This window comes from Mauremys mutica, chromosome 3 (genome assembly GCF_020497125.1).
Source record: "Mauremys mutica isolate MM-2020 ecotype Southern chromosome 3, ASM2049712v1, whole genome shotgun sequence".
NCBI classification, from domain to species: domain Eukaryota; kingdom Metazoa; phylum Chordata; order Testudines; family Geoemydidae; genus Mauremys; species Mauremys mutica.
Genome location: NC_059074.1, coordinates 69114960 through 69127425, shown reverse-complemented (window position 1 = coordinate 69127425; position 12466 = coordinate 69114960). Strand labels below are relative to the sequence as shown.

Below are 12466 nucleotides of genomic sequence, written 5' to 3'. Positions count from 1 at the left end.
ACGGGATCGAAGTCCGCGGCTCCAAGGTCGACTCCGCCACCGCCGTTTGCAGTGGTAGAGTACCGGAGTCGACCGGAGCGCACGGGGAGTTCGAACTATCGCGTCCAGATTAGACGCGATAGTTCGAACTCCGAGAAGTCGAACTCACCGCGTCGACCCGGCGGGTAAGTGTAGACTAGCCCTAAGAGATGGACATCAAAATAATTCTAAGATGGGGAAGTGAGAAAAAAATATAGAGGGTTGCTTAATTTAGTGTGGAGATGTATGTATTTTTGACTCTGGTCTAATTAGCTGCAAATGTTAATTTGAACTTGTAGTCATATGAAATGTGCTTCAGAAGCACAAACAGAAGCATAAAGCTCTGCCTTAATTCATGTGATTTAAACACCATGTGGAATACTTCATTTAAAGGAGCCTTATTGGTTAGTGAGGGATAGTAACTAATACATAAGTAACATTTTTAAGTCCACTCTGCAGTCTGTATAGTCAGAAAAATGTTAAAGTATTGTTAAATCATCTGATCTGAGCAAACCAAGCCCCTCCCAAAATAAAAAAGTTCAGTCTTTAATGGCCACTGTGCTTATACACTGTACGTGAGATTTTTCAGATATGCCTAAGTGATTTAGGATTACAATTTCACAATTTTCCAAAATGATTTTCAATAGGATCACATACTTTTAAGCTAAGTAACACATTTTGAGACTGATGAAACACTGAAGCACAACAGTTCCAGCTCAGAACAGTGTCTTAACACTGATTTGCCTTGATTTTGTTGAGAACTTTATATGGCACACTTCAAACGTGAAGAATATTTTTATAACACTTGTAAACTCCTGTAAAAATATGCTTGGTAATAGAACTTTGGACGGAGCCTTGTAGCAGTAGTGGTTAGCATTGCTACAGTTCTATAGACGTACTGCATATTGTGAGACTTTTATATTATTCTTGAATCACAGATATTAAGGGAGTGTTATCTTTTTTTCTTTTAAGGAAATGATCGTTGACAAAGTGAATGGACAAGTCGTTCCTCGGTACTTGATATATGACATTATTAAATTCAATGTAAGTACCTTTTTAAAATTACTACTTTTTGATTAGTAGTTATTGACTAAAATTAAGACAAATTATGTTTGCATTGTTAAGAGCCAGAAAGCACACTTTGATACCCAAAGTGGTTGGGCAATGTGCAATCCAGCTGACAGCAGTACAGGAGAAGTGAGATGGAAAGTATCCTGAATCAGGCAAAACACTGTTGAAAGCAGCCTCAGTAATGCTACTTGCTTGGTCAATAGAGACTTGATCGGTTACAAAGACTATATGAGAGAAGATTGTGTAGTTTGAAAACCTCTGCAAAATACTTTTCAGAAACTGCTTCTTTCTACAGCAGATATGAACTTGGTTTGGCCATGGTGGTAATAACTTAGCATTATTCCTCTGCAGATCTGTCTATAGGTAAACAATATATTTACAGCTTAGTTGGGACCATTTAAATACTGAATAATTTTTTTTTTGCAAGCTCAAGAGATGGCAAAAATATTTAGTGTACATGTTACTTTCTGATTCTTTCTTAATTTGATTGGGATAGTTACACATGGGTTAAAGAGAAAACATCCTTTCAGGCTTATATTAACAATGACGAGGAAATCACATAGCTGAATTGAAAGCTCTACCAATAGTCCTGATTTGGCTGGGATCAAACAGTCCCAACTAATGTCCTGGTACTGTTTTCACTTATAAGGGTACATCTACAAAGGGCTAAAAGACCAGTGGCTGGCCTGGGTTAATTGATTTAGGCTTGTGGGGCTTGGGCTGTGGGGCTAAAACTTTCTGTGTAGACATTTGGGTTCAGGCTGAAACCCAAGCTCTGGGACCCTCCACTCTTGCAACGTCTCAGAAAACAGGCTCTGGCCCGAGCCCAAGCATCTACACAATGATTTTTTTTCAGCTCCAGAGCATAAACCTGCTTACCCGGGCCAGCTGCAGTTTTTTTTTTTATCCCTGTCTAGATGTAGCCTGAGAGTCTGCAGAGGCCATACTAGGGCACTACATTTGCCTCTACAGTATTGTTGGTCTGGGCTACTCTGTCATCTGGGCTGACAGTAGGTGGGCTGGGTTGGTGCTGTGGTAGTGGATCCTTGCCCAGGTCGTGAAACAGAGAGTGGGAAGGGGGTTAAGCAGCAGTAGTATAGCTGTTTTTGAAACACACTGCACCTTCTTGGCTGCTCAGTGACCCCTTCTTCATATTCTTCTTTTAGATTTAGGCAGCTGCTTCTCAGTTCTGTACCCTGCAGCTGTTTCTCATAAGCTCAGATGTGCCGAGGCCAGACAGGGGCAGAAATCAGTCCCAGGGACCAGAAAAAGGAGCTGTTGAGTATAGGGGAGGAGGCGTAAGGAGGAAGGAGGGGAAAATGGGTAAGCCATTGTGGAGAGCTATGGGAGCAACTGCAGAGTCATAGCTGGGAAGAAACAATGTGGGTGAAGAGAGAGCTTTCAAAGGGAGTTTGCCAATAAACTAGAGGTTTGAAAGACACTAAAGGTTCTTGTGTGTTGTTTTAGTAATTTTTTTTTCTTTTTCCTCTCATGATCTAAGAAAAATAACCTTAAAATCACTATAATTTACATAGAACTATCAATTGGCTGGGGTCTGTTGGCCCTCAGACTCCCAATTAATTTGAAGAGTTGTCCTTGACAAAATGTTTCAAAAACCCCGCCTTCCCCATACACATACAATTGAGGTTGTAGTGGTTGAGGTGATCTGTACATATCTGGATGGCATAAAGTGGCAATATTGAAGCAAAATTAAGTTTTGTCTTGTATAGAAATGTTTTCCCATCTGTGTTGAGAGAATGAATGAGTGGCAGTGTGGGGATCATTGCATTACTTGTTGTATAAGTGGTCAGTCCTACTGAAACAAAGGAAGGTTTTGATTGAGTTGATGTGCATGAATACTGTAAAAAACAAACCACTCCCCCCGACAACCCTGTCTTTTAGTTTCAATTTATAGGGGTACTGAGAAGTTTTATGCCTATATTAGCTATTCTTCTTCGAATGCTTGTTCATGTCAATTCCAATTAGGTGTGTGCACGCATGCGTGCATGGCAGCCAAAAGATTTTTTCCCTAGTAGTATCCGTCAGATCTATCCGGGCACCCCCTGGAGTGGTGCCATCATGGCGCTCAGTATAAGGCCCTACCTACCTGCCACGCCCTCATTTCCTTTTTACTGCCGTGACGGTTAGCTGGAACTTCCCGTTGTTTTTGTCATGACAAGCGCATTTGGCAGTCTGTATATAGAGACAACACCATAGCGATATTCTATATCAACAAAGAGGGATGCATTCTCCTCTGCCCTGTGCCAGGAAGCCCTCATGCTGTGGGACTTTTATGTAGCTCACTCGATACGTCTGCAAGCATTGTACTTCCTGGGAATACAGAACGAGTTGGCAGACTGTCTCAGCAGGTCTTTTCATGGCCATGAGTGGTCCCTATGCCTGGGGTGGAGCTTTCCCCAGATGGACCTGTTCACCACAGGACGCAACAGGAAGTGCCAGCAGTTTTGCTCCTTCCTCAATCACAGGCTGGGCTTTATCATGGATGCCTTCTTCCTCCCATGGGGAGGCCGTCTTCTCTATACGTTCGAGCCCATCCTTCTCGTTCACAAGGTACTCCTCAAGATACAGAAGGAAGGGGTTTCAGTGATATTGTTAGCTCCAGCCTGGCTTCGCCAACATTGGTACACATCTCTCCTGGAAAGTCCGTGGAAGCCCCAGTCACCTTGCCACACCTCACGGACTTAATAACTCAGGATCACAGCCATCTCCAGCACCCAAACCTGGAGTCGTTGCACCTCATGGCCTGGAATCTCCATAGATGAACCCCATGGAGCTCTCCTGCTCAGACCCAGTTAGACAAGTCCTCCTTGGCAGAAGGAAACCCTCCACCAGGACTACCTACCTTGCCAAGTGGAAGAGATTCTCAGTCTGGTCAGCGCAGCAACATCTGTCCCCGACGCTTGCCTCTATGCCACTCATATTGGACTACCTTCTTCATCTCAAGCAGCAGGGACTGTCCATGTCATCACTTAGCCGTCATCTCTGCCGTCCGTCCAGGTGCAGAGGGCCGGTTGGTGTTTGCCAACCCTATGATCAGCCGTTTCCTGAAAGGTCTTAACAGGCTATATCCGCATGTCCGACAACCAGCCCCAAACTGGGACCTCAATCAGGTCCTTTCCAAATTGGTGGGTCTGCCCTTCGAACCGCTGGCAATTTGTTCCCTGCTCTACCTGTCATACAAGGTGGTGTTTCTGGTATTGATAACCTCAGCCAGGAGAGTGTCTGAGCTTCAGGCCCTAACATCAGGGCCTCCTTAAACTGTGTTCTGTCAGGACAAGCTTCAGCTCAGGCCACATCCATCTTTCCTTCCAAAGGTTGTCTTCCAGTTTCACATCAACCAGGACATCTTCCTTCCAGTGTTCTATCCTAAGCTGCACTCGAGCGGCAGGGAGCAGAGGCTTCATTCATTGGATGTCTGCAGAGTGCTAGCCTTTTACATTGAAAGAACAAAATTGTTTAGGAAGTCCATTCAACTGTTTGACGCTGTGGCAGACAGGCTGAAAGATCTTCCAGTTTCCTCCCAATGAATTTCCTCATGGATCATGTCCTGCATCCGTGAACGCTATAACCTGCCAGAGGTGCCTGCCCCTGCTCACAACGCACTCCACTAGGGCGCAGGCTTATTCAACAGCATTCCTGGCGCAAGTTCTGACCCAGGAAATATGCAGAGTGGTCCGCCATGCATACTTTCACCGCGCATTATGCGATTACCCAGCAGGCCAGAGACTATGCGGCCTTCGGTAGAGCAGCGGTCCAGCCAGTGGACAACTCTGACCCCACCTCCTGAACTTAGGCTTGGGAGTCACCTGATTGGAATTGACATGAACAAACACTCGAAGAAGAAAAAAACAGTTACTCACCTTCTCATAACTGTTCTTCAAGATGTGGTGTTCATGTCCATTCCGATACCCACCCACCTACTCCTCTTTCGGAGTAGCCGGCAAGAAGGAACTGAGGAGGTGGCGGGTTGGTAGGGCTCTATATTGGGCACCATGATGGCGCCGCTCCAGGGGGCACCTGGACCAACCCAACTGCTAGGTGATAAATCTTCTGGTTGCTGTGCGCACGCACACATACACCTGATAGGAATGGGCATGAAGAAGAAGAACAGTTACGAAAGGTGAGTAGCCATTTTTTCCTGAAATGGCCATCATGCTTCCTATTATTTTTACTAGTGCTTTCAGTTCTGAAATGTCTTTTGGAACCCTGTCAAAGTTGATCTGTGGGAGAAAATATTAAATATTTTAGACAATTCAAATGGTAACATGTTGTGCATTTTGAAGTGTTTTAGTGCAAACTATGGGGTTGATTCTGACACACTTAAAATTATTTTCTCACTAAGGAACTCTACTATCATGGAGCTAGGCCCTACTCGTTGTGTATAAGAGTGGCAGAATCAAGCCCTGTACAGTATAAACAGGGTTTGTTTTAGAACAACAAATCTCGGAGGGGTCATTTTGACAGATTCTGCTTTTAAAAGCAAGAGTGTTTAACATTCTCCCACAAATTTGGAATTGAATTTTAATAGTTTATAATCAATGTTTTAGTCAATATAACTTGTAGAATGTAATTCTTAGCATCCTCAGCGATAAGTGGTAGTTTTCTGAAAGTTGTAAAATATTCTAAGTTTTGAAAACATTTGAAAAAGAGCAAAAATTGTTTTTGTAATATTATGACCTTTGTGTTCTCTTCTCTAAAAACTTTTCTTGTAATGCTATCTCTTATGTTCTCTGCCCTGTCTATGTTCTGTCCTTCACTTTGTCTATCTCTCACCCATTTTCTATTGTTTTTCCCTACTTTCCATGTTTATTCTCCTGTCACTCACTACTACTGTTTCTTCCTTTCCCATTCCCTCCTTTATGGTCACTTTTCCCTGTCTGGTCTCACCTTCCTTTTTCGTTTGTTTGTAGTTTGTTCCTCTCTTCTGCCTCTGTTCTGGTATATTCACACAGTTTTAACAAGTGAAGCTTTGTTGAGGTGATGGGCTCTGATTAAACATGAAGGAACCAAATTACTGAGCATGAAAATGAGTGGGTTTTTGTAAGGAGTTAAGTTGTGGGGAAAGGCAGCAGATACTGAACTGCACTTGAGTTGCACTGTAAATGTTGTCAGTTTCTTTGGATGCACTGAGAATCAGGGAAGCATTCATTATGAAGTATTGCACTTTCAGTGTCAAGGACAAATAAGACAATGTGTTATCAGTATGAGCACAAGCAGGACTTCAGCTGAAAGAGGCTATTAGCAGTGGCCATACTGTAGAGATTAAAAAGCACAGCTGCCTTTATGCTAATTCTAGAAGTTTTAATTACAAAAATGGGCAAGCTAGAATGTTTGGCTTGGCAAGAAGTGATCAGTATAATTTTATCACTGAGATGTATGGTGTGGAGTACCTATAAAATCAAAAGAGACATGGTAAATCCTCTCTTTATGGAATACAGGTTAGGTGGGAGGATCTTGGTTACATATTATAGTGGAGTGCCAGGTCAGCTATAGTTAAGGTTGTGTATTGCTTTCTCCTTAAAAGGTGAATATTATAAGTGCTCTAAAATCCAAGTGCTTGCTTGGATTGTCTGAAAATTGTTGCCTCTTGGAAGTGCGGTGTAGGGGTGGTGTTCCAAATTTGGGCTAGAACAAAATACAGCTACTCAAAATCAATTGTTTACAAAATCACCTGCTTGTTACTTTTTTGTTTGTGCACATGTGGGGCTCAAACTGTTTTTCTACTCCTCAAATTGATTTCAGCTGCTTGGGATTTATTTCAGTTAGTGCACAGCCCCCACTGTCCCGTTGGGAAATCAAGATAGCAAAAGTTACTGAAGGTAAAGTTTTTAAATCCAGGTCGGCACAAGCTAAACTGATGTATTTATGTGTGTTATATGTAAGTGAAGCAAGACTAGGATTCTTGTTAACGGCTTGAGATTTTCCATGTGGTCTGTTATCACAAAATTGGGTGGTTCAAGGTGAAATGCTGGGATCATTGAATCTGAGCAACACCCATGCACTGCAAGTTTGTGCCCTAACCGGTAGCAGTTGAATATGTCTTGCACATCTTCCTTGTTCTCTGTCTGAATTGTGTGTTGTTCTGAGATGTTTTAAGGTGCTCTAAAATTCACATGCAGACTTTAATTTTACTTCTGAAATATTGTCAAGGCAGTTGTCATTAATTGAAGAGAGGGAAGATAGCTTGATGTAATCATGCTTACATTCTTTGTTCAGTTTCTGAACAATGGAACTGAGTGTGAAAAAAAGTTGCTGCATCACTTGGTCAAGGAGTTCCTGATACACAGCCCCCTAACTTGAACTGCTCATAACATTTTTGATTCTTATAACTTTTTTTGGTGCAGCATTGGTATGTGTGTGTGTTGGAGCAGTCAGTTGAAGAGGTGGTGTGAGGTGGGGCTTGGGAAGGTGCAGAGTGGCAGCAGTGGCTGTTTGCCAACCTTTGTTCCTTAGGTCAATTGCTTTGGCACAACTTAGATGATAACCCTTATTAATGTACATGAGCATCCAAACACCATGTTTTTGAAAACCCAGTTTGATGATTAAAGATTTGATGAAGAACGGGGATTCCAAAGTAGTAATTTTTCTACAATTGCTGCATGAATAAGGGTTTGTCCTTAAAGGGACCTTTTGCTTTCTGGGAGCTCAGAAGTGCTAACAGAGCAGAACAACGTGGGGTGAAAAGTTGGGCTCCTTCTCCATTGATGACATTCTTGGAGAGGAATTAAATGGAACCACCTGTGTGCCACCTTCCCCCAGTTCCTCCCAGTGGATCAGCCACAGCTTCACCAGGGAAAGGGAAGGGTCTCCAGGGCTCCTCTTCCTCCACTGTTCACTGATGAGAGGAAGGAACCCAGAACTCTCCACCTTCCTCATGCTGCCTCCAGCAGCAAGAGAAGGGGCTCCAGATTCACCATTCCCCTTGTTGCTGCTTCTAGGGGAAAAAATGGGAGGTCAGAGCAGTGCAGGAGAGTGTGGGGAAGAAAAGAAGGGAGCAGAACTGCAATGGGGGATGTGGGCAGGGTCTTAGGTCTGCCCCCTAAACTTCCCCACATCCATACCCCCATTTCTGTTCCTCCTTCAAAACATGCTCCCATAATGCTGAGATTGGGATGGGGAGTTGGCAATGAGCATGTTCATTTTATGGCACTGACACACAATGCTAAGGTGGTGTGGGGAACTGAGAACAGGCATGCTTAGTGCATGGCACAAATATACAATGAGCTGGGAATGCGCACGTTTGGTGCATGACACAGTACATGACACTGAGCTCATATTTGGAAATGGAACAGACACCCATGTGGAGAGCTGGGCTGTGGTACATAGGGATGCAGAAAAGTATTTTTATAAAAACAAGGAAATTAAATGCCCAAAATTTTAACAATGTTAAGATTGCCCTTTAGTGTCTTGTGCCCTTTCAGAATGTTGAGTTCAGCTACACTCAGAGCTCTGAAACATGAGGAATAAAAATTGATTACATTTTTTATAAAAAAAAGGATTTTTATGTAAATTGTTTTTTAATTTAAATAAAATACAGGTTGAATTTTTAAAAATTTTAACCCATTGAAAATTAAATTTAAATTTATGACCGTGGTTGTTAATTTACTGTAATATACTAAAGTAAATTAAATTAAATTCAAGCAGTACCTTTTTGCTTCCAAGTTTTAAAGAAAGTCGTACCAATGCATTAGTGGAAGTCACTGACTAGGCACCTAGAACCTGAATTTGTTGAAGTGCAGAACTGGCTTTTGACAGTCTTACATTCTTCTGCAGGTGTAGAGAGAGAATATTTTCTTCATTTTAATGTATTTAATTGGTTTGTTAAACAAAGAAACCAGTTGGAAGTTAAAAAAGCAGGAAAGCTTGTATTCCTTTTTTAATCTATGAATAAGAACTAGGTGTAAGAGGATGAAATCTTCTAGTTCTAAAAACTTGAAGAACGTGATGATCAGAAACAATCACTTCAATACAATCAGTTCAGTTCACTAACTACAGATAATACTTCCTTTATTTGAAATGCAAAAAATATTTTGATAAACTTAATTTCTTGCTTATCCAGCACAACCGTAACTCTGTGGTAACAAGTTTTTGAACATATAATAAGGGAACATATAATATTGGTGACTGACATCTGCAGGCTGAATGCAGCACACACAGTGTCTCTTGAAGTCTGTGGCTCCCTTGTCTCCAGGGTCACTGAAAACCAGAATTATTACTCTGTTTATGAACAATCAAGAAGTTTCTGCAGATCTCCTGTAGCGACTGTAACTGTTATATTGTATTTATTCTTAAAGCCATCTGTTGTTCAAAGTGCAAACCTGGGAAAAGCAAAACAAAACAAACTTTGTATCAGTTCTTAGCTTCACTCTAGTGCTTAATTTGTAATGAAAGAGGTGCCAGGGCTCAAGCAATTTGGTGCCGGGGCTAAAGCAATTTTTTTACTTTCATAACTGACATGGCAAGCCCAGAAGTGCTGGGGCCAAGCCTAGAGCTGCTGAGGCTCAGCACTGGCAGCTGCTGGCACAAATTAAGCATTACTTCACTCAAATTGACAATTTAACTAACTGCCATTTTGAAAAGTTACCGATTGAACTGGAATGTTGTTTTGAGGTGATTTACTTAATAGTAGCAACTGTGTGCCAGCAATCAGTCAATTGGGAATGGAAGTATGAGCCATTGCTCCATGTGCAACTGATATACATAAAAAGAACAAAGTACCAGCTGGTGACTTGAGGGAGCAATAAGGATTTTTTTTTTTCAACTCATCATGGCAGCCTGTTCAGGCTGAAATCGGCTCTTCAGATGACTGTGGCCCAGGGATAGGGAAATGAGATAGGAATGAAGGGAACACAGAAGGAAAGTGGAGCTGGAGGAGCTTAAGAGTAAGAGGGGAAGTATATGGGCATATAGGAATGGAGGTAAAAGACAAAAAAGGAAAGTGGCCGATTAAAACAGAAACAAATGGGATGGGATTGTGAAGGAAGAAAAGACACTGCTTTAAAATTAGCAAAGTGTAGTGGATTTATATTGTGACAAATAAGTGTACTTTATATCTGTTTCTTATTCACATTAAATTGCTATGATACTCCTGCATGAACTCCTGCTAATTACCTGTCTTACCTGATGTGATCTCGAAGAATGAAGGTCAGATTCAATATCTGGATCTAGCCTCATTGTTTCTGACAGTGTGGATGCTGGCTGGCTTACTACCATGGAAAGAAGCTGTTCAGCTGAAGTCCAGAATATATTGATGCTTACCAGAAAGGACTCTACTAGACTGATCTCTGCAGACAAATAGAAGAGATTATCTATTTGGGCAGCACAATGCCACCTGTCTCCCTTAGAAGTCCTGATTCCTGCTATTCTGGACTATAGCCTACAGGGCTATCTACCAGCTCCATAAGAGCACGTTTAGCAGCAATATCAGCTCATCCTCCTCCTGTCCAGGGTCACACCATATTTTCCCCACCATATCTTCCCAGTTGCTATATTCCTCTAGGGCCTTTTCCTGCAGTCCAGGAGTTCCCTCCTCCCTGAGACATAAATATAATCTTAATATGGTTAATGGGCCCTCCTCCTGAGCCCCTAGCAATTTGTTCTCTATACCATCTATTTATGAAAATTGGCTTTTTAGTAGTTATAACATCAACACAGAGAGTGGTGGAAATTCAGGTCTTCATGTCTGGTCAACCTTATTTGGTATTTCATAAAAAAAATGTGACCATTAGGTAACACCTTAAATTTTGTACCAAAGATTGTTTCAGATTTTCATCTGAATCAGGTGATTCAGCTGCCGGTTTTCTTTCTAAAGCCTCATTCCAACCAACTAAGGGAAATTGCACAACCTTGATATGGTTAGGTCTCTTTCAGATTACCTTGACAGAACAATTCAGTAGATCCCTCGGGCTGGTTGTATCATTGCAGACAGGTTGAAAGATCAGGCAGTATTCACACAAAGACTGTCTAAATGGCTATCTAATTATATTAGATCAGACTCTGAGTTAACTGGAGTAGATCCACCCTTGCAGGTTAAAGCCCACTCTACCATGCTTTTGGCATGTTCTGTGGCTTCTCTGAGATGCATACTAATTTCAGAAATTTACAGGGCAGCTACACGGGGATCAGCCCACACTTTCATACAGCCTGAATTGAGGCTTCAGGATCTGACATCTGCTTTGGCAGAGCTGCCCTGAAATCATTACTTAAATAGGACTTCTAGCACCCACTTCCTGACCATGAAGACACTACTTGCTCATTACCAGAAGTGGACTCTGTGTGGACAGTCACTCAGAGAAGGAAGAATGGTTACTTACTCTACAGTAACTCTGGTTCTCAAGATGTTTTGTCCACAAGTATTCAATGATCTGCCCTCCTTTCCCACTTCTACAGAGTCCCATACTATCTGGATTATGTGTTAGTGAAGGAACTGAGGGACGGTTGGGTTTGTGCTGCCCTTTATACCTCTTCGTGGTGATGGGGGTGGGGCGGGTGTGACGTAAGGGCATCCAAGGCACAGGCATGGCCCCAAAGACATTGCTGGCCAAAAGAATCCAATCTTATGTGCATGAGATGATGTACCCCAGAAGTGGAATAGATGTGGACAACATGCATCAAAGAACTGCAGTTACTGTACGGTAAAAAAACAAAAAAAACTTCTTTTCCTTGTGCAACAAAAAGTATAGCTGTTGTACTTTGGGATCTAATTAATACAGTCTTATAAAAGAAGCTGAAAGTGAATACTACTTTCCTTTTCCTTTTTCACCCTCTAGCCTTTAAAATTTTTAAATCATAGCCAAGTTTTCATGAGAGCAGATTGGAATGGTAAGAATAGAATTAGCTCTTGAAAGGAAAATGCTTGCATATGTAATGTTTAAATAGCAGAGAGAATTTTACTTGAGTGTTCTTAAATCTGTATGTAAAATAGGATATTTAAGACAAATTTCTCTTCAAGTTGCTAATATGCATAAAGATGTGGTGCTTGCTATTCAGTAAAGTTTATCACTTGTAAACACATGCTGTGTTGGTCATAAATCCTGTCCATAGCCATCACCCTTAGCAGGAGTTCATGCTTGAAGAATTTTTGTTTTTAAGTCCGCATAAAATGTTACTGTGTATTATTCTCCATTATAAACCTCATTTTAAAATGATGCTAAGTTCACAGTACAAGCTGTCTCTCATTTGTTAGTCTTATCTTAGAACTGCAATGTGAAAATATTGGGGGCACAGTTCAGAAATCCAAGCACTTGTGAGCCAAAGTCCATTATGTTTGCAGTTGCACTTGGATGCCAAAAAGCTTGTTCCTAGGTTTAATTCTGAAGCTGTTAGTTTTTGTAGACACACACTATCAGTTTAAAAA

General features: G+C 41.6%; 1 protein-coding gene across 2 annotated transcripts in view; it reads left to right on the top strand.

The window, feature by feature from the left end:
- RNGTT (RNA guanylyltransferase and 5'-phosphatase) overlaps positions 1-12466 on the top strand; it is a 414630-nt gene that overhangs the window by 171406 nt on the left and 230758 nt on the right. For both annotated transcript variants that reach the window (XM_045010976.1, XM_045010975.1), the window contains exon 10: positions 991-1062. In XM_045010976.1, coding sequence (XP_044866911.1) covers positions 991-1062 — 72 coding nt within the window. The remainder of the gene's footprint in view (positions 1-990; positions 1063-12466) is intronic.